The sequence below is a fragment of the Oncorhynchus mykiss genome, chromosome 8, assembly GCF_013265735.2.
Source record: "Oncorhynchus mykiss isolate Arlee chromosome 8, USDA_OmykA_1.1, whole genome shotgun sequence".
NCBI lineage: Eukaryota > Metazoa > Chordata > Actinopteri > Salmoniformes > Salmonidae > Oncorhynchus > Oncorhynchus mykiss.
In genome coordinates, this window is record NC_048572.1 from 61,793,022 (window position 1) to 61,817,864 (window position 24,843).

The 24,843-nt window shown below is 39.3% G+C and overlaps 2 gene segments (V, D, J or C); both read left to right on the forward strand.

Moving 5' to 3' along the window:
- The first annotated feature begins 1,195 nt into the window (after positions 1 to 1,195).
- Positions 1,196 to 1,973, forward strand: LOC118965540. The segment is given in 2 exon segments: positions 1,196 to 1,289; positions 1,476 to 1,973. Coding segments are annotated over 2 exon segments (402 nt in total).
- Positions 1,974 to 13,749: 11,776 nt separating this feature from the next.
- LOC110530292 lies at positions 13,750 to 14,877 on the forward strand. The segment is given in 2 exon segments: positions 13,750 to 14,242; positions 14,452 to 14,877. Coding segments are annotated over 2 exon segments (444 nt in total).
- Positions 14,878 to 24,843: the final 9,966 nt, after the last annotated feature.

The window sequence follows — 24,843 nt, forward strand, 5'->3', positions numbered from 1 at the left end:
AAAACAATTCTGTTGTGTCCGCACGGTTCGGCCCAGAAAACCAATATGACCACTCTTTGGAAAGATGAGACTCTCACGAATACGATGGTGGTCTCTCCTCTGGTTTCCCCTCTGTTTGGGCCACAAACAAATGTGACCCAACTGTTTAAAGGGGGAATTCTCACATACAACATGGAAAATGTAAGGGGTTAAATATGTGTAAAACATATTTTATATACAGTACCAGTCAAAATTGGTAGTAAAGGCCAAATTCTGTATATAATCAAATAATTTTGCTCTATATTTTTTTATACCTAAAGGGGTCCTACAATTCCAAATAAAAAATAGCTAAATGATCACTGGTATGAGCATCTTAAAATAATATATGTCCACTGGGTTTTTTATACCTCAAATTCAAAATCAAATAGCTAAATTATTAATAATTAGATATGTCAACTTATAACCCCTCCCCAAACTCAACAAAATAATGTAATATACCATAAGCTCCTCCCTTAACGCCGAGCCCCACAATTATGAGACTTCTCAGCTACAGTGGATGGAACATAAAGTCTATAGCAGTCTATTCTTCCTCTATCCTTATATCACAATGCACATTGGCTTAGGAATACTTTACTTATCCTGGCTGCATGCTATTTTGGTACAGTATAATGCTTCTCCTTCCTATTATCTTTGTCTGAATTTGAGCTAACAAGTTATTACACAAGAAACAATTATTTAAGAAACTATGTTAACAACTTTTTCAGATTGCAAAGGTGAGGAGGCTGTTGACCAGCAGAGTGGACATGTTACTGCCCTTGAAGGAGGACTGGTAACACTCAGCTGTAACTACACTACCAGTAGTCTATCTCCTGATCTCTTCTGGTACATCCAGTTAACTAGGGACACTCCCCAGTATGTCCTGAGAAGATATCGTTATTCAGGGGGGAGCAATAGTGATGAGTTCAAGAAGAGGTTTGATTCCGGACTGAATTTCACATCTAGCTCTGTCCCCTTGACCATTCAGAGGTTGCAGCTGTCTGACTCTGCTTTGTACCTCTGTGCTCTGAGGTCCACTGTGACAACAAGAAATTCAGTCACTGTACAACAACACAGGGTAGAGTGTTGTTCAGACAATGTCACAAGCTTCTCAATGTTTGACGATACACAGAAAGAGGAGGAGACAAGGATTTCATAGTCTCATCATTGTCTAGTTACATCAGAGTGGTATTACTCTTCTCCCACTGATCTCACAGTAGCAGACATGGAACCCTGGCTGAGGAATGTACTGATTCTTGCTGCATTTTGTTATGGTATTACAATATTATTTATTTAATATTATTATTAATCTTATTTGTTCACGTCCTTTTCTACAATCCCTTTCTTTTTTCAAACATATTTTTCAGTTTTATACTACAATTAATGGTATGCATTTTAATTCCCTCTATCATGTTACTTACCTCCTCTTTCCCCTAATACAAATGTGTGTCCTTTTCCAGAATGCAGAGGAGAAGACACAGTCATTCAGCCACCAGGAGATGTGACTGCCACTGAGGGAGGACAGGTCACACTGGACTGTCAATTTGATGCAGTTAATACTAATAATCTCTACCTGTTCTGGTACAAGCATGAATTACATGGCTTCCCAAAGTTCATGCTGGGACTTTTTTCTTTTAGAAGTACAAATGCCACTGGATATGAGGAGAGATTTGATGCCCATCTAGATAAAGACTCAAAATCTGTCCCTTTGACGATCCAGAGGGTGCAGCTGTCTGACTCTGCTGTGTACTACTGTGCTCTGAAGCCCACTGTGACAACAGGATATACAGCCCCCCTACAAAAACTAGTGTAGCCTTGGCGCTAATGTAGAAAAATGCAAGCCTTGTGTGGGTGTGATGTTAGCAGGGCTGCATACCTCACACAGTAATACACAGAGAGTGAATGCATACAAACATCAGTCTGAAGATGGAGAAATCAACCAGTGTATTGATCATTCTGATTATCACTACAGGTAAACAACACCTCAAACACCTCATTTGAACTACTTGCATCCTAATAATCCTTATAATCAGATTATTACATTATGGTATTGGCAGTAAAACATATTTTGATGAAGTAAATAATTTAAATGTGAATAACTAAGTTGATTTCTAAAAAGTCTTAAAACATAAGCACGTGTTTCAATCAGTTGTATTATCTATTTTTCCTCTTCAGGGAATGGTATCTGGAGATGGTGTGACTTCTGACAAGGAGGAGTACACCCCCACTGAGGGATCAACAGTGTCTCTGAGCTGTACATATGAAACAAGCAGCAGTAACATCTACCTTTACTGGTACCAACAATACCCAAACCAGGCACCTCAGGACCTGTATAAAAGTATAAAAGTGTATAAAAGTGCCAGAGCAAATAGTGTTGACCATATCTCTAGTCATCGGTATGAATCTACAATGTAGATCAAATGTGTAACTCTGGTAGACACAGCTCTCTACTAATGTACCCTGAAGGACATCCAGCGATACAGAGTCTCGGAGAGGATGTAAAAAGAACTAGAACACGGATAAATTACTTCTTTTAGATGAGCTTGTTGGTCACTTCTGTTGTTAGAGTAAGTAAAAACACATTTAGCATAATATGAGAAACTTGTATTATGTACAAATTAGAGAATTATTATGAATATGTAAACCAAATCCTTTGAAAATGCATGTTTCTTCCATTTATTCACTTCAGAAGATCCTCTGAAAAATGAGTTGTGTTGTGTTTAGAGGAGGAGCTAGTATGAGAATGAAAAGGAGACACTCAAAATGGCATGAAGGTCTTTCCTCAGTGCCATGTAAGCTTATCTCTTAACATTAACCACGCTGTGCTGGTTCACCTTGTTCTTTTTAACATTTGTGGTTAAGTAAAATACATTTAACAGTAATAATAATGTGTAAATACTTCCTCACAAGCTTGGAAAAATATCACTTTTATCTCACGTTAGTTTTCTGCAGGTGATAGTTACGGGGATGGAATTTCCTCCATCCGTCTTGAGGAGGATGTGATACATGGTGGCAGTGTCAAGCTTTCCTGCAACTACACAGTATCTGGTGGAGGCAGTGTCTTATGGTATCACCAATATCACACATCTGCTCCCCAATTCCTCCTCCTCCTCTCAGTCTATTCAGCATCTGCTGAGACAAAAGTTACTGCAGATCCACCGTATCCTCGACCATCAGTTAACGTTGACAAAGTGGCCGAATGTGTGGATCTGGAGATCTCCTCTGCTGACAGACTCTGCTCTGTACTACTGTGCCCTGAGGCCCACAGTGACAGGAAAGCCAAGACATACTGTACAACTATACAGAATCAGGGAATGAAAATATGTGAATTATCAGTATGTCTTGGCTTTCAGTATTATCAGAATTATCAAAATATGTGAATTATCAGTTTAACAGTAATAAGGATTACAACCGATTACAGTTTACATTACCAGAAATTTAATACTCAAATTAATAAAATGTAAATTACAAGATTTATTGAACAAAATGTCTTACATAGAGGGCATCACCTCAGCACTACACCAACCTCTATTTCTCTGAGCAGGTGGCTCCTCCTCCTGACAGTGGAGGTAGTTGCAGGGCAGACAGACATCAGCCAAACACTACATATCACACCCTGCAGATCACAGTACACTGTATATCACATATCAGTTTGGTAAACCCTCTTTCCTAGCTGCATTCTGTCAAATACACCATGATGTTGCTCATTTCAATCTTACTGTTTTCAGCGCTTGTTGGTAAGTAAGGTTTTATGTAAAGTCATTCCCACACTGTCTGTCATTATTTAGTTGGTAAATATTGGGCTGCTTATAATATAAAATAAGAGGTTTTCATGTTAAGTCTCATGCTTGTTTTCTTCTCCTTCACAGGTGATACTTTAGAGGATGATATTACTCCAACCAGTCCTGAGGAGTATTATTTAGAGGGTAGCAGAGTTAAGATCTCCTGTAACTATACAGTAAAATCAGATAGTCTGCTGTGGTACAGACAGTACTCTGGATCAGGACTCCAATTCCTTTACCTCGTAACAACTACCAATAATCCATATGATGTGAGAGGTGATCCACAAGACTTTCGACTGACTGTTACACAGAACAAGGAGAGAACCCGTGTGGATCTGGAGATCTCCTCTGTTGAAGAGACAGACTCTGCTCTGTACTACTGTGCTCTGAGGCCCACAGTGACAGGAAACCCAGACACACTGTACAACAACCTAACATCACCTGAGAGAGTATTTCAACTCTGTAGTTCCAGGTTTTATTTGACAATAATGCCATAAAGTGGAGTCAACATGCCCCCATCATATTATGTCAAGAGGAGGAGCGTAGTGTTACACATAACATGTAATGAGTGGAACTGATTCACCCAGAGAGTGAATGTTCCAAGAGAAGATCATTAGAGAAGTCTCTGTCTAACACCCAGTGACTATGATGCTGCTCTAATCAATCTTGTTTCAGTGCAATTGTAGGTTTGAGTTCACTCTCCATTAACGGAATGTGTACAACAGAATGTACACTGTTCGGTATTCATTACAATATGGTATTATCAATATCAAGTGGTAATATGCTTTAAAACACCAAGTGTAGATATACTGTACACTGTCTACATTGACTCAGTAATACGTGTTGTTATTATTTACAGGTACAAGTTTTGAAGACATAATAAGTCCAGACAGAGATGTAGTGGATGTTATGGAGGGTAGCAGTGTATTAGGTTAAACTCTCCTGTAGATACAACAACTCATTAACCAACAGTCTGTTATGGTACCTCCAGCACCCTGGATCCTCTCCACAGTTCCTCATACTGGGCTTCTCTGGGATCATAACCAACACTGATAGTACAAAATGGACCCTCATACATGAAAAAGAGGATGACAGTGTGGATCTGGAGATCTCCTCTGCTGAACTGACAGACTCTGCTCTGTACTACTGTTCCCTGGAACCCACAATGACAGGAAATCCAGAAACACAATACTGATCCTGACAATACAAACACAGACAACCTGAATCTGAGACCCCTAGAAACCCTAGAACCTGATTCTGAATAGATCTTATCTTCCATCCATTATGTTCCCTTCTTTTTATAAGGAAAGTTATTTGCTTATTCAACTACGAGAGACCAGACTTTACATTTGGAAATAAAGTAAATATGTCATGAACATCAGAAAAATCCCATTTGACATAACATTCTAAACATTTTCTCATATAAACGCCATGATGCCATCTTTACTGTCATTTAGTAAACCAAATCTTCAATACCACAATACACTTCATTAACCAACACTGAATGGGTTTTATGTCAAAGGGAGGAGATACAAATGATCCTGTTCAAACTGTGCATATGATAACAGGAGACATATTTTTGTGAATTAGTTTGTGCAGCGTATAGTGGAAGAATATGAATTGAATATGTGTTTGTTTTCAAATGTTTATTTTCAAATAAGTTAATCATACTCACCTCATACAACATTTATATCAATACTTACCATAATATTTGAGCTAAATGTAAACTTTTCTCTTTGTCTAATGTACTGCAAAGAGTGCTTATATCTAATACTGACGAGGTAATGTTGACCCATACATTTCTATACAATCTTTCCTCTCTCTAAACAGGCTCCTCCTTCATGTCTGTCTGTTGATGGTGATATACAGGCTGAGATGGACATGGAAGAGAGAGAGAGGATCTCTACCTCTTACTGTAACTCACAGTCACTCTCAGTGTGTTCTGTATAACCATGGTACTCTGTCTGATCATCTGGCTGGTTCTTGTTGTATTCTGCTTCGGTATGATGGAACCTTTTCCCTCATTGGTTTATCTTATCTTTAACACATTTTTACGATAGTTTTATCATTTCTAATACATTTAAAATGATCACTCAGTCTTTCTTTTCCCCCAGAGTACACAGGAGACCATGTTCAACAGCAACCAGAAGGTGTGATTACTTAAGTGGTATGACGGCTGTGAGGTCCCATTGTGTTTATACTTGCGTAATCTTGTTTGTACAGATGAACGTGGTACCTTCAGGCGTTTGGAAATTGCTCCCAAGAATGAACCAGACTTGTGGAGGTCTACAATGTTTTTCTCTGAGGTCTTAGCTGATTTCTTTTGATTTTCCCATGATGTCAAGCAAAGAGGCAATGACTTTGAAGGTAGTTATAAAAAATAAAAAAAAGTTCTTGAAAAACATCCACAGGTACACCTCCAATTGACTCGAATTATGTCAATTAGCCTATCAGAAGCGTCTAAAGCCATGACATAATTTTCTGGAATTTTCCAAGCTGTTTAAAGGCACAATCAATTTAGTGTATGTATACCTCTGACCTACTGGAATTGTGATACAGTGAACTATTATTGAAATAGTCTGTCTTTCAACAATTGTTGGGAAAATTATTTGTGTCGTGCACAAAGTAGATGTCCTAACCGACTTGCCAAAACTATAGTTTGTTAACAAGAAATTTGTGGAGTGGTTGGAAAAACTAGTTTTAATGACTCCAACCTAAGTTTAAGTAAACTTCCGACTTCATCTGTACATACAATATGCATACACTATATGACATTCTTGCTCTCAACATGTACCTGCTCAGTGTTTTGGTCTTCTGGTGGTAAATCCATGTACTGCACTCTTTAGAAGAACATACCTCTTTAGAGTTGGGCTCCTTGGAGGAGCAGGTAGCCTAGTGGATGGAGTTTTGGGCCAGTAACCGAAAGGTCGGTTACTCTCCCAAGGTCGATTACTGGCCCGAATCCCCGAGATCACAAATCAAAAATCACTGATCACTGGTAGACAGTCTTTGTAAGAAAGAATTTGTTCTTAACTGACTTGCCTCGTCAAATATGATTTACTTCTCACAAAACATACCTGAAGCCAATTGACTGGTAATGGACCTGACAAACATAAAAAGGCTGTTTTTATGGGTCACGTGATAGGAATAGTAATTAAAGTATAATAATGTCAGATTGAAAGAGACAGAGTTACTCTCTCTTGTGACTACAGTACGTTTCTTCTGGTGATACTCTTCTATGGTATCGACAACATCCCAACTCAGCACCACAGTTACTGGTTATGGAGTATGCAGATATTACACCAGGGTTCACTCTAAATCATGACAAAAAAGGCCAAACGCGTTGATCTGGAGATCTCCTCTGCTGAAGTTACTCTGTTCTGTTCTGTAGCTCAATTCTAATCCTAGCTTCTTGTCCATCTACAGAATTGACCATAACCCTGGAATTAACTCTAGCTTCAGTTGCCGCAAATAATAAAGCACATTAGGAAAAGTAGGAGTATGAAGCAGGCGATTTACTACTTGATTAACTCCAGGAGTGAGAGGTTTATTTTATGGACCAAATTTAGAGACAACAACCCATGTGTAATAGGCTACATGGTGATGCCATTGACCATCATTAATGTTAATGTGCACTGTGATGACAGGAATGATGATCATGGTTGCATCTTCTGTCAATCATTGGTATCAATCATAAAACCTATCATCAGTTGACTTGACTACTGTTTTAAATGCATAGTAAAGATAACTCTGTGTGGATTTGGTTAGCATAGCCCAGGTCTAAATGGGACTGGTTCATAGGCTACTGTGGTCTGTGTCTTTCTTTCTGACTTTGTCGCAAACCCTGATTGGATATATGATTTTATTTTATTTGTCAGAATTGCTCAATTTGACCTGAACATAGAATGCATTTTTCTCCAAGGACCATAACAAATGCCAAATTAGAATTTTCAAAGGACTTGGAGTAGAATATAACATTCTTAAAGGAGCCACTTCATGGTACCAAATATATCACATTTAAAAAGGAATCCCTTTAGCAGTTCAAATAAACAATACACAATAAGCTCCTCCCCTACTGCAGAGACCCGCAATTATGAGATTTCTCAGCTACAGTGGTTGGAACATGAAGTCAACAGTCTATTCTTCCTCTACACATGAATCATGAAGGCATATTGGCTTATGAATACTTTACTTATCCTGGCAGCATTTCATTTTGGTATTGTATAGTGCTTCTAAAATATTTATTTTCAGATTGCAGAGGTGAAGAGGATGTTGACCAGCAGAGTGGACATGTTACTGCCATTGATGCAAGACTGGTAACACTCAGCTGTTCTCTTCTGGTACATCCAGTTAACTAGGGACTCTCCTCATTATGTCCTGAGAAGAGATCGTTATTCAGAGGGGAGCAATAGTGATGAGTTCAAGAAGAGGTTTGATTCCTGCCTCAATTTCACATCTAGCTCTGTCCCCTTGATGATCCAGAGGTTGCAGCTGTCTGACTCTGCTGTGTACTACTGTGCTCTGAGGTCCACTCTGACAACTGGATATTCAGTCAATGTACAACAACAAATCAAAAATCAAATCAAATCAAATGTATTTATATAGTCATTCGTACATCAGCTGATATCTCAAAGTGCTGTACAGAAACCCAGCCTAAAGCCCCAAACAGCAAGCAATGCAGGTGTAGAAGCATGGTGGCTAGAAAAACTCCCTAGAAAGGCCAAAACCTAGGAAGAAACCTAGAGAGGAACCAGGCTATGTGGGGTGGCCAGTCCTCTTCTGGCTGTGCCGGGTGGAGATTATAACAGAACATGACCAAGATGTTCAAATGTTCATAAATGACCAGCATGGTCCAATAATAATAAGGCAGAACAGTTGAAACTGGAGCAGCAGCACGGCCAGGTGGACTGGGGACATCAATGAGTCATCATGTCAGGTAGTTCTGAGGCATGGTCCTAGGGCTCAGGTCCTCCGAGAGCGAGAAAGAAAGAGAGAAAGAGAGAATTAGAGAGAGCACACTTAAATTCACACAGGACACAGAATAGGACAGGAGAAGTACTCTCTAAACAGGCTCTTCCTTCATGTCTGTCAGTTGATGGTGATATACAGGCTGAGATGGACATGGAAGAGAGAGAGAGGATCTCTACCTCTTACTGTAACTCACAGTCACTCTCAGTGTGTTCTGTATAACCATGGTACTCCAGATATAACAAACTGACCCTAGCCCCCCGACACATAAACTACTGCAGCATAAATATTGGAGGCTGAGACAGGAGGGGTCAGGAGACACTGTGGCCCCATCCGAGGACACCCCCGGACAGGGCCAAACAGGAAGGATATCAACACAAGGTAGAGTGTTGTTCAGACAATGTCACAATCTTCTCAATGTTTGATGATACACTGAAAGAGGAGGAAACAATGATTTCATAGTCTTATGACACATGTAGCATATATCAGTGTGTTTTATTCTTCTCCCACCCATCTCACTATAGGCATGGAACTCTGGCTGAGGGCCTGTTGTCCAGACCTCTGGCAGTCTCTATGGGGGTGCCACAGGGTTCTATTCTCAGGCCGACTCTCTTCTCTGTATACGATATCGTTCTTTCTGCTGGTGATTCTCTGATCCAACTCTACACAGACGACACCATTCTGTATACCTTTGGCCCTTCTTTGGACACAGTGTTAATTACTTCCTCACAAGCTTGGAAAAACAACACACAAGCTTTGACCGGACAAAGATAACTTGGTGGAAGTGTCAAGCTTTCCTGCAACTACACATTATCTGCTCCCCAATTCCTCCTCCATTCCTCCTCCTATTCACAGTGTATTAAGCATGTGCTGAAACATTAGTAACTAGAGATCCACCGTAGCCTCGACTGTCAGTTAACGTTGACAAGGTGCATGAACCCATACACATACTTTCTAGTGTCATTTGAAAATAGCACTTCCTAGAAGAAATGTAAATGACTGATGTAATGAATATGACACACAGTATGTAATAATGTCCCATGAACTGAACATGTTTATCTAAACTTAACTTTATTACAGGTGGCAGTTATGAAAATGACATGAACCCAACTTCAGAGACAGAACATGGCATGGAGGGAAGCAGTGTTACACTGTCTTGTAACTACTCTGGCTCAGTAGTCAATCTTCAATGGTATCGCCAATATCCCAGATCAGCACCCCAATTCCTCCTCCACACTACCGACGCATCAAAGCCCTCTGTAGTTAAAGCTGATACTCCATACCCACGACTATCTGCTAACCTGAATAAAGAGAGAACCTGTGTGGATCTGGGGATCTCCACTGCTGAAGTGACAGACTCTACTCTGTTCGAAACCCAGAAACACTGTACAAAAACCTTCATATGTGATTTATATAATAATGGAGGGAATCTACCTCCACCCCCACTTGTAGGTAAGAATTCACTCTCCATTAACTGAATGTGTACTAACAGAATGTACACTGTTCAGTATTGATTACAATATGTGACTCGGTCTTATGTAGCAAAATTTGAAATTGTGTTTTTTACATTGGATAAAAGACTCAGAGCTACAAAATGGTATATCATGCACTGCATTTGAGGAACATTGGGAAAGTAATTCCGCTTTGAAATTTGATCAACTTGTGAACTCACTTTTGGAAAATGCCCTTTGAATGTTTTGGTATCTAGTGAAGAGGTCCTCTTTGTTTACACCCATTCAGCATCGTTCACACCCTCTTAAGCTTTAGCCCCAGCCATCTCATTTCTTTCTCAGAGCGCACACTTGACGCTCTGGCCGATGATTTGTTTACCTCTAGATAACATGAAAACAGCCTAAACACCTCTGCTGGCAACAATTTCATTACGCTTTATTTCAGATGTTTACTGACACTGACCATATTCAACGGGTGTTATACACACGTCACGTAATGTTAGCTAACGAGCCAGCTAACGTTAGCGATTTTATCAACAATGAACAGTGCCAACAATGCCACAGTGCTGGGAGCTAACCAACCAGGTTCAATGTTAGCTAGCTAACATTAAGCTCTAACTAGAACGGCCCTGGGAAACTAATAATAAAGTCAGCTAGGGAGCCAGCCAGCTAACATTAGCTAGCTAGCTAACAGTACACTTTAGCTTGAAATGAAACCACTTTCTGTCAAAATTAGAAATGTGTAATATCTGAAAAGAGACAGGTGTTTTCTCCATCTATTTGGCTATCATACTCTAAATACACTGATTTCAAAACGTGATCCTCCAGAAAGAGAGCAACACTTATGCAGTTCCACTACACAATACATTTTTTTTAAGTCTCGTTCGACAGGATTATCAACACAGACTGACGAGCTCAAGTAGACAGAAGCCCTCTCTCTATATGGCAGACCAATCCGAACTCCTCCCTCGGCATGTCCAGCCCTCTCATTATCTCAGCCAATCATGGCTATTGGGAAGGTTGCTCACTTTTCCTGTGGCCTAACTAACAAGGATCGTAATTTAACAATTTAGTAGTATTTACAAATAGCATACAAGTTTGTTATTAAGGCACATGAAAGTTCACATGTTCGAGAAGGCATTTCTTCCAAAAAACGCATTTTGTGAAGTCGTGACTTGTGACATACGTCTAGTTTCCTGAATCAGGTCACATATGGTATTGTCAATATTAAGTGGTAATACACTTTGAAACACCAAGTGTGGATATACTGTACACTGTCTACATTGACTCAGTAATCCATGTTTTTCTTTTTTACAGGTACAAGTGTTGAATACATAATTACTCCAGACAGAGATGTTATGGAGGGTAGTAGTGTTCAACTCTCCTGTAGATACAACAGTTCATTAACCAACAGTCTGTTATGGTACCACCAGCACCCTGGATCCTCTCCACAGTTCCTCATAGTGGATTACTCTGGGATCATAACCAACACTGATAGTACAAAATGTACCATCACACATGAAAAATAGGAAATCCGTGTGGATCTGGAGAAATCCTCTGCTGAAGTGACTGATTCTGCTCTGTACTACTGTGCTCTGTAGCCCCCAGTGACAGGAAACCCAGAAACACATACAAAGACCTAGAACATCTGATTGAGAGGAGAAAGTTATCAACAGGCAGTAGAGTGAAGATGAATATGTCCTAAACACTAACAATTGCACACTATTCATTTCAAACTGTTTTCTTCATAACGCAGTATAGCGTGGAGTAGAATAGTTAAAAAAAATCTTTACTACAATGTACATTAAACATACATCAAGGATTGCATGGCACACATATTAACACATTTTGTTCATCCCCAACCCCTGTATTTGCCAGTAGGTAGAGCTACAACATTTTCTCAAATCAGCAAGACGGTTGCTGCCAAGAGGGATATTTTAAATTCATAATTGTGCACAACATATTTTTGATATTTTTGGGATCGGTGTCCCCCGTGGGAATATTGAGCTAACATAGGCTACTGTGATTAGCATGAGGTTGTAAGTAATAAAAAAAAATCCCAGGATGTAGACATATCTGATATGATATACAGTATCTGATATGACATATCTGATATTCTGATGAGTTTAAATTCTTGTTAATCTACCAATTTACAATAGCTATTACAGTGAACGAATACCATGATATTGTTTTAGGAGAGTGCACAATTGTGAACTTGAAAATGTATTAATAAACCAATTAGGCACATTTGGGTAGCCTTGAGACAACATTTTAAACATCTGTGCAATAGTTCATTGGATCAGTCTAAATGTTGCACATACACTGCTGTCATCTAGTGGTCAAAATCTAAATTGTGCCTTGGCTAGAATAATGCATTATGGCCTTTCTCTTGCATTTCGATTATGCGGTACCGGAGTGCGTATTATCTTTAACCAGATCTAATGTGTTATGTTCACCTACATTAGTTTCACATTTCCACAAATCTAAAGTGTTTCCTTTCAAATTGTATCAAGAATATGCATATCCTTGCTTAAGCTCCTGAGCTTCAGGAGATTTGGGTATGTCATTTTAGGGGATTTCTTTTTTTAAAGATGTAAGTTAAGCAAATCAGTTAATAACAAACTCTGTTTATCAGCTATGGTTCTGTTTTCATCATTTATCCTCTTAGTCCTTGTTGGTGAGTGCTGTATTCAATTTGACAGTTTTAATTTACAACGCAAAATGTATTTCAAAGTTGTCAAAAATACAATTACACTTCAGATTTGAGTATCACTAAATTGTATTATGGTAATGAGAAGGGGAAAGGCATTATCAACAGACCAAAAGTCAAAAGTAGCAGTTTTGAAGATGACAAACCCACTAGGCCTATGGTGGGTGGTGTGGAGGGTGATACCATCACACTATCCTGTAGATACACTGGCTCTGTAAACAATCTACAGTGGTATCATTAGTATCCCAGGTCTAAACCAGTATTCCTGATTCTCAGTACAAAATCAGGACATGTCCAGAAACATGTCCCTCTTCGCCTTCCAGCTCAGGTTCATACAGACCGTGTGGAGCTGGAGATCTCCTCTATTGAAGTGACAGACTCTGCTCTGTACTACTGTGCAATGGAGCCCACAGTGACAGGAAACACTTCCTCATACAAAAAGCTGACAGTCTGACAAAATGATGGATGTAGGAATTTTGTTAAGATTTCACTTCATCCTTATCATCATACAATGTTATACAAATCTTACTATTAGGGTTTATTTGCAGATTATACAAACTGTATAGTATAGCATGGTATATATAGTTTTGACTTTTTTAACAAAAATTAAAGCATTTCCAAGCCATATTATGAATCATATCGTAAGGTTTATTTGCAGATAATACATACGGTATTGCATTGTTGATCCATTGAAAAAACAAACAGTTGCATTCCCTATCCATTTCCAGATATAAATTCAATCTAAAATGAGCTAATAAGGAGGAACTGACAGTTTGTGGTTTTACAAACATCCGTTATTTTGTTAGACCACAACGCCATGAAGTTGAGTATCTATTGCATGAATCATTTGTAAACTGCTATCACAATATCCCAAATCAGCACCACAGTTACTGGAATGATCTTCATTCTCATCAACAGTGAAACAATATTCTACTATTCTTAGTGAAGGTTTATTTGCAGATGGTATATATGGTATAGCATGGTATAGTATTATCTATTGAGAAAAAACAAAACACAAAAAAAACAGCAAAAACAATACATTTTCAGATAGAAATTAAGTCTAAAATAAACTGAGGAATAGGCCAATAGGAAGTAAAAACCCTTAACCACCAACCACAGAAGAAGAGTTACATATCCAGTTAACAGACGAGGGGCCTCATAGTCAAACACTGGTATAGGCTGGGTATACCTGCAACCATGAGGATGTCTCTGTAGAGGATCTACTCAGCTCTCTCACTGTCTTATCTCTCAGTTAGTTTATCTAGTCTGTGTCAGGATGTCACTCATATTACTGTTGCTCCTCTCTGCATTTGTAGGTGAGTGCTGAATACTCAGTTTAAACCAAATCATATTTTGAATACAATCACATTGCATTTATCAATTAATGATTGCATTAAAAACTAAGTAGCATTTTACTGGAAAGTTTCAATTCTTTCGCTTGTCATACTTTATGGGCACCTAATCCATGTATTGTTTCTCTTTAGGAATAAACATTAACACAATGGCAATACTTGTGTTGTTGCAGGTGATAGTATGGAGCAGGAAACAATAACTCCAGTGAAGCCTGAAGTCAATGCTCTCCAAGGAACAGACATCACTCTCTCCTGCAACTACAAGGGCAACGTTAATAATCTACAATGGTACCGTCAATACCCCGGATCCAGACCAGAGTGTCTTCTTTGGATCCTACAAAGCAGCATGCATGTACAGAAACAATCCATTACGACTCCACGACACACTGGTAGACTGAATGAAGAGAAGACCCGTGTTGACTTGATGATCTCCTCTGTTGAATTGGAAGACTCTGCTCTGTACCACTGCGCCTTGCAGCCCACAGTGACAGGAAACCCAGACACACTGTACAAAAACCTGTCAAGACCCTTGGGGGTGAACAGTGCATTGTACTCTGATCAATCAGTTATTATTTAGTGTACATTAATACATGTATTATTTTATTTTAAATTATTATTATTTATTATTTTAAAACACATTTAATATTAATATTGTTCATATTGTTCAGAATATAATACTTTATACTGTCTGCATCTTCCTGTTCTGATATAACATGATCAAAGACACTAGTCTGAATAAATACAGAATGAAGAAAATGTGTGGTGTTGTTTTGCTTCCTTTTAGCAAACCTTGCGGACTAGTAACCGCAAGGTTGCAAGTTCAAATCCCCCAGCTGACAAGGTACAAAACCCACTGTTCCTAGGCCGTCATTGAAAATAAGAATTTGTTCTTAACTGACTTGTCTAGTAAAATAAAGGTAAAATAAAAATCAGTGGAGGCTTTTGAGGGGATCACGGCTCATAATAATGGCTGGAATGGAGTGAATAGAAAGATATCAAACATGGATTCCATGTAGTTGATACCTTTCCATTGACTCCATTCCAGCCATTACTATGAGCCGTCCTCCCCTCATCAGCCTCCACCGATATACGTACAATATGCATCGTTGACATAACATCATTGCTCTCAACATGGACCTGCTCAATGGTTTGGTCCTCTGGTGGTAAATCCATGTGCTGCACTCTTTAGAGGAGCATACCTGAAGCCAACTGACTGATAACGGACAAGACAAACATAAAAGGATCCTACACTGTTTTGGTCGGCGTCACGAGATACGAAAAATAATTAAATTTCACATATCATCATGTCCTAATATTTCATTTTTTGTGTAACGATTTAGTGTCCTATAAAGTGAAATGTGCACAACATACAATACAATTGACAATTAGTTATTTATGCAAAAATAGACAATAAAAATATTACTGACCTTGTAATTGTTAGAACTTCCTCAACATTTAAATATGGTAAGCAAGTGTACGTATCAAGTTTTTTTTGCTTTATGTTTATCCATAAACTGCCTTTTCTGCTGCTCCTGGCGTATCTTTAGGTGAGGTACCTTCTTATCCTGCATGTGCTGCCCACTGCACCTCCTGAAGGACAGGTTAATTAGGCCCAAGTGTGCCAGGTGGCTCGTCCACTGATTCTCACTCTTCAGCCACAACCACTGAGATGTTCTCTCTGCCTCCTGATCAGTTATAAGACAGATCTTCTTTGTCTGTGCTCCTCCTATAGACTGCCCTCCACAGTTATGAAGTGACAATGTTTTTCTATGTATAATAATGATTCAATAGTGTTCAACATTCTGCCCAACAAGGTGAAACCTTGACATTGCTTCTATTTTCAAGGGCAAGTTACTAGTGAGAGTCAATATGTGTCAGTAGAGTCTCATAGTTTGCTTCTATTCCTTTCAGCTGGAGATAAAAGGTTTTTCATGGGCTGCGTCTCAATCCACCACATCAGCCTATGGCGGTATTCTGCCTCTGCGGTGGAAGGTGGCCGAGCTGCAGCGGTGTTTGTCAGACCATGAGACGTCCCGAAAATCGATCTTCTCACAAATATGTCTACAGGGTGTATAGCGTTTGGCTTACAAAATGTATATGACCACTCTATGGAAAGATTAGACTCTCGCTGTTGATGTGCCAACTTGTAACGTACCGTTTGGGCTACAAACTAATGTGACTCCACTGTGGAAAGGGTATATTCTCACGAACACGATGGAGAATTTAAACGTTTAAATATTTGTTTAAAAAAATATATATATACAGTATATATATATATTTCCTGAGTTTTCTTTTTGCCGTTATTCAATGTGGTTCTACAGGATTTAATAGTAAAGGCCAAAATTTATCAAGTAATTTTGTTGAAAAAAAATACACCTAAAGGGGTCATAAAATTCCAAATCTACAAGCTTCATTTTCCACTTTGCAGGTTTCGGTGTGGTATCATTTCCCCCAACAATTCAACTAAACAATTGAATATAAAATTAGCTCCTCCCCTATTGCAGAACCCCACAATTATGAGACTTCTCAACTATAGTGGATGGAACATAAAGTCTTTAACAGTCTACTCTTCCTCTACATATGAATCATAATGGCACATTGGCTTAGGAATACTTTGCTTATCCTGGGTGCATGCTATTCTGGTAAAGTATAGTGTTTTTCCTTCCTATTCTCTTTATCTGAATCTTAGCTAATTTGTTATTATACAATTATTGATTATTAAAAAAACTATTATTACTACTTTTTCAGATTGCAGAGGTGAAGAGGCTGTTGACCAGCAGAGTGGACATGTTACTGCCCTTGAAGGAGGACTGGTAACACTCAGCTGTAACTACACTACCAGTAGTCCATCTCCTGATCTCTTCTGGTACATCCAGTTAACTAGGGACACTCCTCAGTATGTCCTGAGAAGAGATCGTTATTCAGAGGGGAGCAATAGTGATAAGTTTAAGAAGAGGTTTGATTCCAGGATGAATTTCACATCTAGCTCTGTCCCCTTGACGATTCAGAGGTTGCAGCTGTCTGACTCTGCTGTGTACTACTGTGCTCTGAGGCCCACTGTGACAACAGGATATACAGCTCCCTTACAAAAACTATTTGATAGTCTTATACTGTATAAGACTCTTAGAGTGCCTTGTGTAAGCTCTTCCTTAATGTTTCCTAAGGCAGAGTTAAGGAAGTGTTTTCACAAGCCTATGAGACAAGTTTTCTCTCTCCTTATCTCACAGAATGCATGGAGCCCTGGCTGAGGAACTTACTGATTCTTGCTGCATTTTGTTATGGTATTATAATATTATTTTCCTAATTCCTTTGCTGCCTTTGATCCCATTCCTTTATTTTATTAAACATATTTCTCAGTATAATATTATCAGTATTAATGTCATGTTTGTAATCATATTACTCGATTATTTTCAGTAATTTTTCATGCCAATACATTTTTCTCAATACCCTGATGTTACTGGAATCCTGACATTTAGTAACCATGGGACTTTAGGATTCTATCAATTAGATGTGATGTGACGAAAATATGTTCCACAAAAATGTCATGGCATTTTGTTATGTTATTATAATGTTATTTTTTATTATTTGTTTAGTCTTGGCTCCCAATCCTTTCTTTTATCAAACATATTTCTCAGTTCAACACTACAAGTATTAATTTCATGTGTTTTTATTCACACAAATATGCTGCTTGATTATTTTCTCCCTAATACTAATGTGTATTACATTATTTTCCAAAATGCAGAGAAGAAGACTCAGTCATTCAGCCACCAGGAGATGTGACCACTAACCTTAACAGGTCACACTGGGCTGTCAATGTGATACTACGGATACAAATCCATAACTGTTGTGGTACAAACACGGAGCAAACGAGTACCCCAAGTATATGCTGTGTACTACTGTGCTCGGTGGACCACTGTGATAACAGGATATACAACCCCTTACAAAAACATACTGACCTACACAATGACAATACACCTGTCTGTACAGTATACAACACCACTTTGAAATTGACACAGTAACTTTCTCACCACCTCCCTGATAGTACCAAGACTAGTGGTAGCAGATGATGATAATCACAGTGATGAGGATGAGGATGATAATGATAATGATGATGATGGTGATGATTATGCAATAAGTTATTTTTGATGCCAATAAAGCTATCTCTTCCAATTTAGCTCTAAAGGTAGATGTAAGAGACATTAAAATGCCATTACTATATCCCATGGATTAGAACACATACAGCTAGTAGAGTCTAACTAAATTAATTCCAGAGAAAAAAGTTATACTCAGTATTGTGTACAGAGTAATGGAAAAGCCAACATCAACCACAAGGGGGCCACATTACCAAGTAAGTGTTGCTTTCTACTCTAAAATGACTTGTTTACAGTATTTGAACATCCCCTCTGTGCTGTGCTGCATGGTCTAGGTCTGTGCTGCCACTAAGACAGGAATCAAGAGAGCAAACCAGTTTCTATATTGTAACATCAGTGTGTCTTGCTCTTTGTATCCTATGATAATTATGGGGCATTGGCTGTGGACCTCTGTTGTTCTTGCTGCACTTATCTTTGGTAGGTAATGGCTCTCATTATCTTTTTCTCAACACCCTGATGTTACTGGAACCCTGACATTTTTCACAGAGTTATTCTTCTTTGTTTCCAGAGTGCACAGGAGCAGACAGTATTACTCAGTCAACGAGAGAAGTGACTGCTTATGAAGGAGAAGACGTGTCTCTCAACTGTGAATATAACACCAGTTTATCAGCTCCATCTCTCTTCTGGTACATTCAATACACAAACGATTACCCTGAATATGTTTTGCAGAAGGATGTCATTGGACCAGGGGATATTGATGATAGATTCAAGGAGAGATTTGATGCCCATCTCAGTTCCATCACCAAATTAGTCCCCTTGACGATCCAGAGGTTGCAGCTGTCTGACTCTGCTGTGTACTACTGTGCTCTGAAGCCCACTGTGACAACAAGATATACAGTCCTCTGGCAAAAACTCTGTGTGCACGTGGGTGTGTACAGTACTTTGTGTTTTTTTAAGTCAATGGGAGGTGTTATACACTGCTGAAAAAAATAAATGGAACACTTAAACAACACAATGTAACTCCAAGTCAATCACACATCTGTGAAATCAAACTGTCCACTTAGGAAGCAACACTGATTGACAATAAATTTCACATGCTGTTGTGCAAATGGAGTACACAACAGGTGGAAATTACAGGCAATTAGCAAGACACCCCCAATAAAGGAGTGGTTCTGCAGGTGTGGACCACAGACCACTTCTCAGTTCCTATGCTTCCTGGCTGATGTTTTGGTCACTTTTGAATGCTGGCGGTGCTTTCACTCTAGTGGTAGCATGAGACAGAGTCTACAACACAAACAAGTGGCTCAGGTAGGATGGCACATCAATGCGAGCTGTGGCAAGAAGGTTTGCTGTGTCTGTCAGCATAGTGTCCAGAGCATAGAGGCGCTACCTGGAGACAGGCCAGTATATCAGGAGACGTGGAGGAGGCCATAGGAGGGCAACAATCCAGCAGCAGGACTGCTACCAGCCCAACACCGTGCTTACAGCCCAACACCGTGCAGGACGTTTTTCATTTGTCAGAGAACACCAAGATTGGCAAATTCGCCAATGGCGCCCTGTGCTCTTCACAGATGAAAGCAGGTTCACACTGAGCACATGTGACAGTCTGGAGATGCCGTGGAGAACGTTCTGCTTCCTGCAACATCCTCCAGCATGACCGGTTTGGCGGTGGGTCAGTCATGGTGTGGGGTGGCATTTCTTTGGGGGGCCGCACAGCCCTCCATGTGCTCGCCAGAGGTAGCCTGACTGCCATTAGGTACCGAGATGAGATCCGCAGACCCCTTGTGAGACCATATGCTGGTGCGGTTGGCCCTGGGTTCCTCCTAATGCAAGACAATGCTAGACCTCATGTGGCTGGAGTGTGTCAGCAGTTCCTGCAAGAGGAAGGCATTGATGCTATGGACTGGCCCGCCCGTTCCCCAGACCTGAATCCAATTGAGCACATCTGGGATATCCACCAACGCCACGTTGCACCACAGACTGTCCAAGAGTTGGCGGATGCTTTAGTCCAGGTCTGGGAGGAGATCCCTCAGGAGACCATCCGCCACCTCATCAGGAGCATGCCCAGGCGTTGTAGGGAGGTCATACAGGCACGTGGAGGCCACACACACTACTGAGCCTCATTTTGACTTATTTTAAGGACATTACATCAAAGTTGGATCAGCCTGTAGTGTGGTTTTCCACTTTAATTTTGAGTGTGACTCCAATCCCAGACCTCCATGGGTTGATACATTTGATTTCCATTGATAATTTTGTGTGATTTTGTTGTCAGCACATTCAACTATGTAAAGAAAATAATATTTCATTCATTCAGATCTAGGATGTGTTATTTTAGTGTTCCCTTTATTTTTTGTAGTGTATAAGTAGTAGTGAGTGTAGTGTAGAGTAGAGTGTAGAGTAGTGTATAATTGAGGCAGAGAAAAGGAAATGCCTTTTATAGCTGACAGTGAGAAACCAGGGGAGTCATTCTGTCATAACAGTATACTTGTGCTCACACTTCACTGTATTAAATAATACCAGTGACCAGATTTTATATTTGGAAATAAAATGAAAGTCATGTATATGACTAAACATTCTAAATATTCTCTCATATAAATATCATTGATTCTATCTTTACAGTGATTTAGTAAACTAAACCTTCGTCACCACCACCACACTTCTTTAAGAGAAACCATTGAATGGGTTTTATGTCAAAGTGAAGAGCTACCAATGATCCTGTTCAAACTGTACATATGACACATGACAAGTGACATATTTCAGTTAGTTAGTTGGGCCAACATATAGTAGATGAATGATGATGTTACTTGGTTTGATCTGGATGCTCTCTACAATTTGTAAGTGAGCCTGTATTGTTGATGCTAGTAAGTTTTTTAAATTCCTGTCAATTGTTTTAGTTTCTCTATTTTCTTTACAGGACAGATTTCTGGGAATCACATTAGTCCTGCAAAGCATGACGTCATAGGTACAGAGGGAGAACCTGTGACTCTGGGCTGCTCATATGATATAGGCTGTAAATGTATTGACCTTTAATGGTACAGGCATTACCCTAACCAGGCTCCTCAGTTCTACAGTATAAAGGTGCAAGATCAGAAAGCGGTAGTGAACATATACATCCACAACGTCTCAGACATCTACTCAACTGATCATAACAAGTCTCACCCTGGCAGGCAGCACTCTACTACTGGGCTCTCAGAGAATATACCCAGTGAGACAATGTGTAAAAGATGCTGTTCTAAAACCAGCTGAGCAGAAATGCTTTGATGAAGCGGGGATCAAATTTGAACATGGAACCACAATTTCATAACATAATGGTAGAGGTTGAGATCAGAGAATTGTGATGTGCTTTGTGCAATCACCAGGTGGTCTAGTGTTTCTCTGTCTTCATATTCAGTGAACTGTGAGAAAAATGTATTCTTCTCTCTTCAATTAGTAGTTTTCAATTCCTTAATTTCTTTATGTGGTTGGAAAAGCACTTGGGAATATGACAAAGTGCAAAAATATTGTTATTTGTAATTACTCCTCACAATTTATACCACTTGGTGGTGTAGTATGAAAGTCAACCTGAAGGGAGCAACCTAACAAAGCACACAAACCCCTGAATCAGAGGATGCTATACAGACAGACACCTCCCCATGGTCTACTGCTGCATGTAATACAGAACAACATGAAGCATCAACAGTAGGACAGAGGGTGTCAAAGATCTGTGATAGATAGATCAGCATTGTTCTGCTCCTTACCTTTTCCACTTCAAACTGACTGACTAGTCATGAGAAATTGGCTGATCCTTCGTGTTCTGGCTGCATGCTGCTTTGGTACAACATCACTCTGTTCATCTGTCTCTTTCTGTGCATTTGCTCATTTTATTTATATACATTATTATTATATGTTGTGAAGATATATTTATCTTTATTTTCAGGGTGCAGAGCAGAAGAGAGTGTAATACAGCCAACAGAAGATGTAATGGTCGTAGAAGGACAACCAACAAAACTCAGTTGTACATTTGATACCACTAATCTATCACCATATCTCTTCTGGTACAAACAACAAGCAAATGGCAAACCCATGTTTATGCTGAGAGAGGATAAATTTGGAACTGGGGAAACTGCTACTGAGTTCAAGGAGAGATTTCATGCCCGTCTGAATGTCACAGCAAAGTCAGTCCCCTTGACGATCCAGAGGTTACAGCTGTCTGACTCTGCTGTGTACTACTGTGCTCTGAAGCCCACTGTGACAACAGGATATACAGCTCCCTTACAAAAACTATTTGATAGTCTTATTGTTAAGGGAATTTTTATCAATGATGACTAATTATGTATACATTTCAATCAGGACTGACTAGTCCAAATGCTATTATATACTGTACATATATGAATTTTCTCTCTTGCTCCCATTCCCAATTGTATATAATATAGTCAGGAGTTTAGTAACAATGACGGTCTGTTCCTTTGTACAAATGAATGAACTATCTCCAGATGGCAGGGACGGACTATCTCCAGACTGTCTAGAATGCTGATTTACAATGACTGACCTTGGCTTCAGGCGAGGAGGGAAGGCTCGAGAACTATAGGGCCTCTCTACTAGTGTCATGAAGAGATAGAACATTTAGAAAACGCTGACGTCATTTGCAGTTTATAACCTGTGGAAAAATGTGTATGTACCAGTACTCTCTTGAATTAAACACTGTTACCTGACTTTTAAGACCGGGGCTCTGTCCATTCTTATAAAAATACTGGGTCTTATAATCCCTTTAGAATGCATTGACAGAGAAATGAATTCTGATTGGGAAAAATACAGATGAATTTAGAATTCCTCTAACAATTGGTCCTTCGATCCCGGATCTAAATACCCTTCCCTGTTATCTGGAGGTAGTACGCCGAAAAGCGTGCACGGACGGGTTTTGACTCGTTTACTAAAAAAAGACCTGGCCTCCGAATTGAGGTTAAATTACAGGCCTGCGTATTACCACAGATTACAGGAAAGGTGACAGATTCAAACGAACAGTGCTTTTCCCAGTCGGCAGCAGGTCAGTAGCCTTTATTCTCGATTCTGGGGGGATTTGAGTTCTTTGATTGACGTTCTAAAATTTTCAGAATTCGTCAATAAGGGGAGCTTTGCTATTCCCACAGGGTTTTGTATAACCGATATACACTGGGTTTTGTATAACCGATATACACTGAAGCAGGTTCGAAAATAACCTGTGGTAATGTGCACTACCGTAAATAAACTAAACTTAATCATGAGAGGCACACCCGCCCGAGATTAAGACGGGATATTAAATAGGTACTGGGGGATAGGACGGTGATCTTGTACAAATACTGGGCGTGGGGAGACAGCAAGGGAATGCGCAAGATAACTGGATTGGTCAATTGAATTGTGGCAATATTGATCATCGTTACTACTAATACTACTGAAATATCCAAATAAGGAGGAGAGGGAACCGAAATCTAAAGAAATGAGATAAAAGCCAAATCTATAGACAGGAAAGTTCCATGCGAGAGGGGAGTCTAACAATTAGTGGCGTGAGATAACGATTATTAGCGTTCTTTAAAAGCCCTCTGACACAACCGGAAAATAAGATATTAACTAGGGATTTACAAACCCTGGGCTTATAGTTGTAAGGTAAGACCTAATATCTGATTCAAAAGTCAAAGCTATTGATAAGATTTCCATCAAAGAGACACACACATAGTCAGACAGAAAAGGAACAAAAGTGATTTAGTAACGGTAAATTGCAAATTTATAGAAGTACACGCACATATAAAGTAAAATTAAATAAAGAAAGGCATAGATAAGTGATTAAATACCATAGCTAAGTAACGGTAAGGATTGTTTAGAAACTCCTCAAAAGAAGTGTCGGAAACTAGCGGGAGATTACCGTTATAGGAGAACAAAGAGAATGGAAGGGAGGCGTCCAAAATCTGACTCAGACAAAGAACCTGAATGGAAGCTGATATTACGAATATAGCCAGGAAGGGTTTTAAATTAGGACGATTTTCTGGGAATTCCCGGTGTCGAAGTTTTGCGACTACGGACAATTATAATAATAATGTATTGAGAGGGGAGTCGTATTGAAAAAAAAGGCATTAAAAATAATGGCGAGACAATTCAGGTAATATGCTATTTTGCCCAAAATGATCTGGTGGAAGGATGTATTGAGATGGGAGTCATATTTAAATAAATGTATCATAGAAGAAAAAGTGACCTAAAGTTAAATGTAGGGAATAACGGAGAGATACGATACAATTTCGTGCTATCCGGACGTTATAGCTATTTATGAATCGACTGACATATGATAAATTTAGCACAAAACATGGTACGTTCAGATGTTAGGGTATAGTAAGTTGAGAAGCTGGGTTGGTTTTACTTTGATGATTAGAATTTAAAACTGAACGTAATCTGAATAGGGAATATATATTTTACAGAGGCAGGCAGATTTGTGGTGTCGTTTCACGTTGAACAACATCGTTCCTCAAA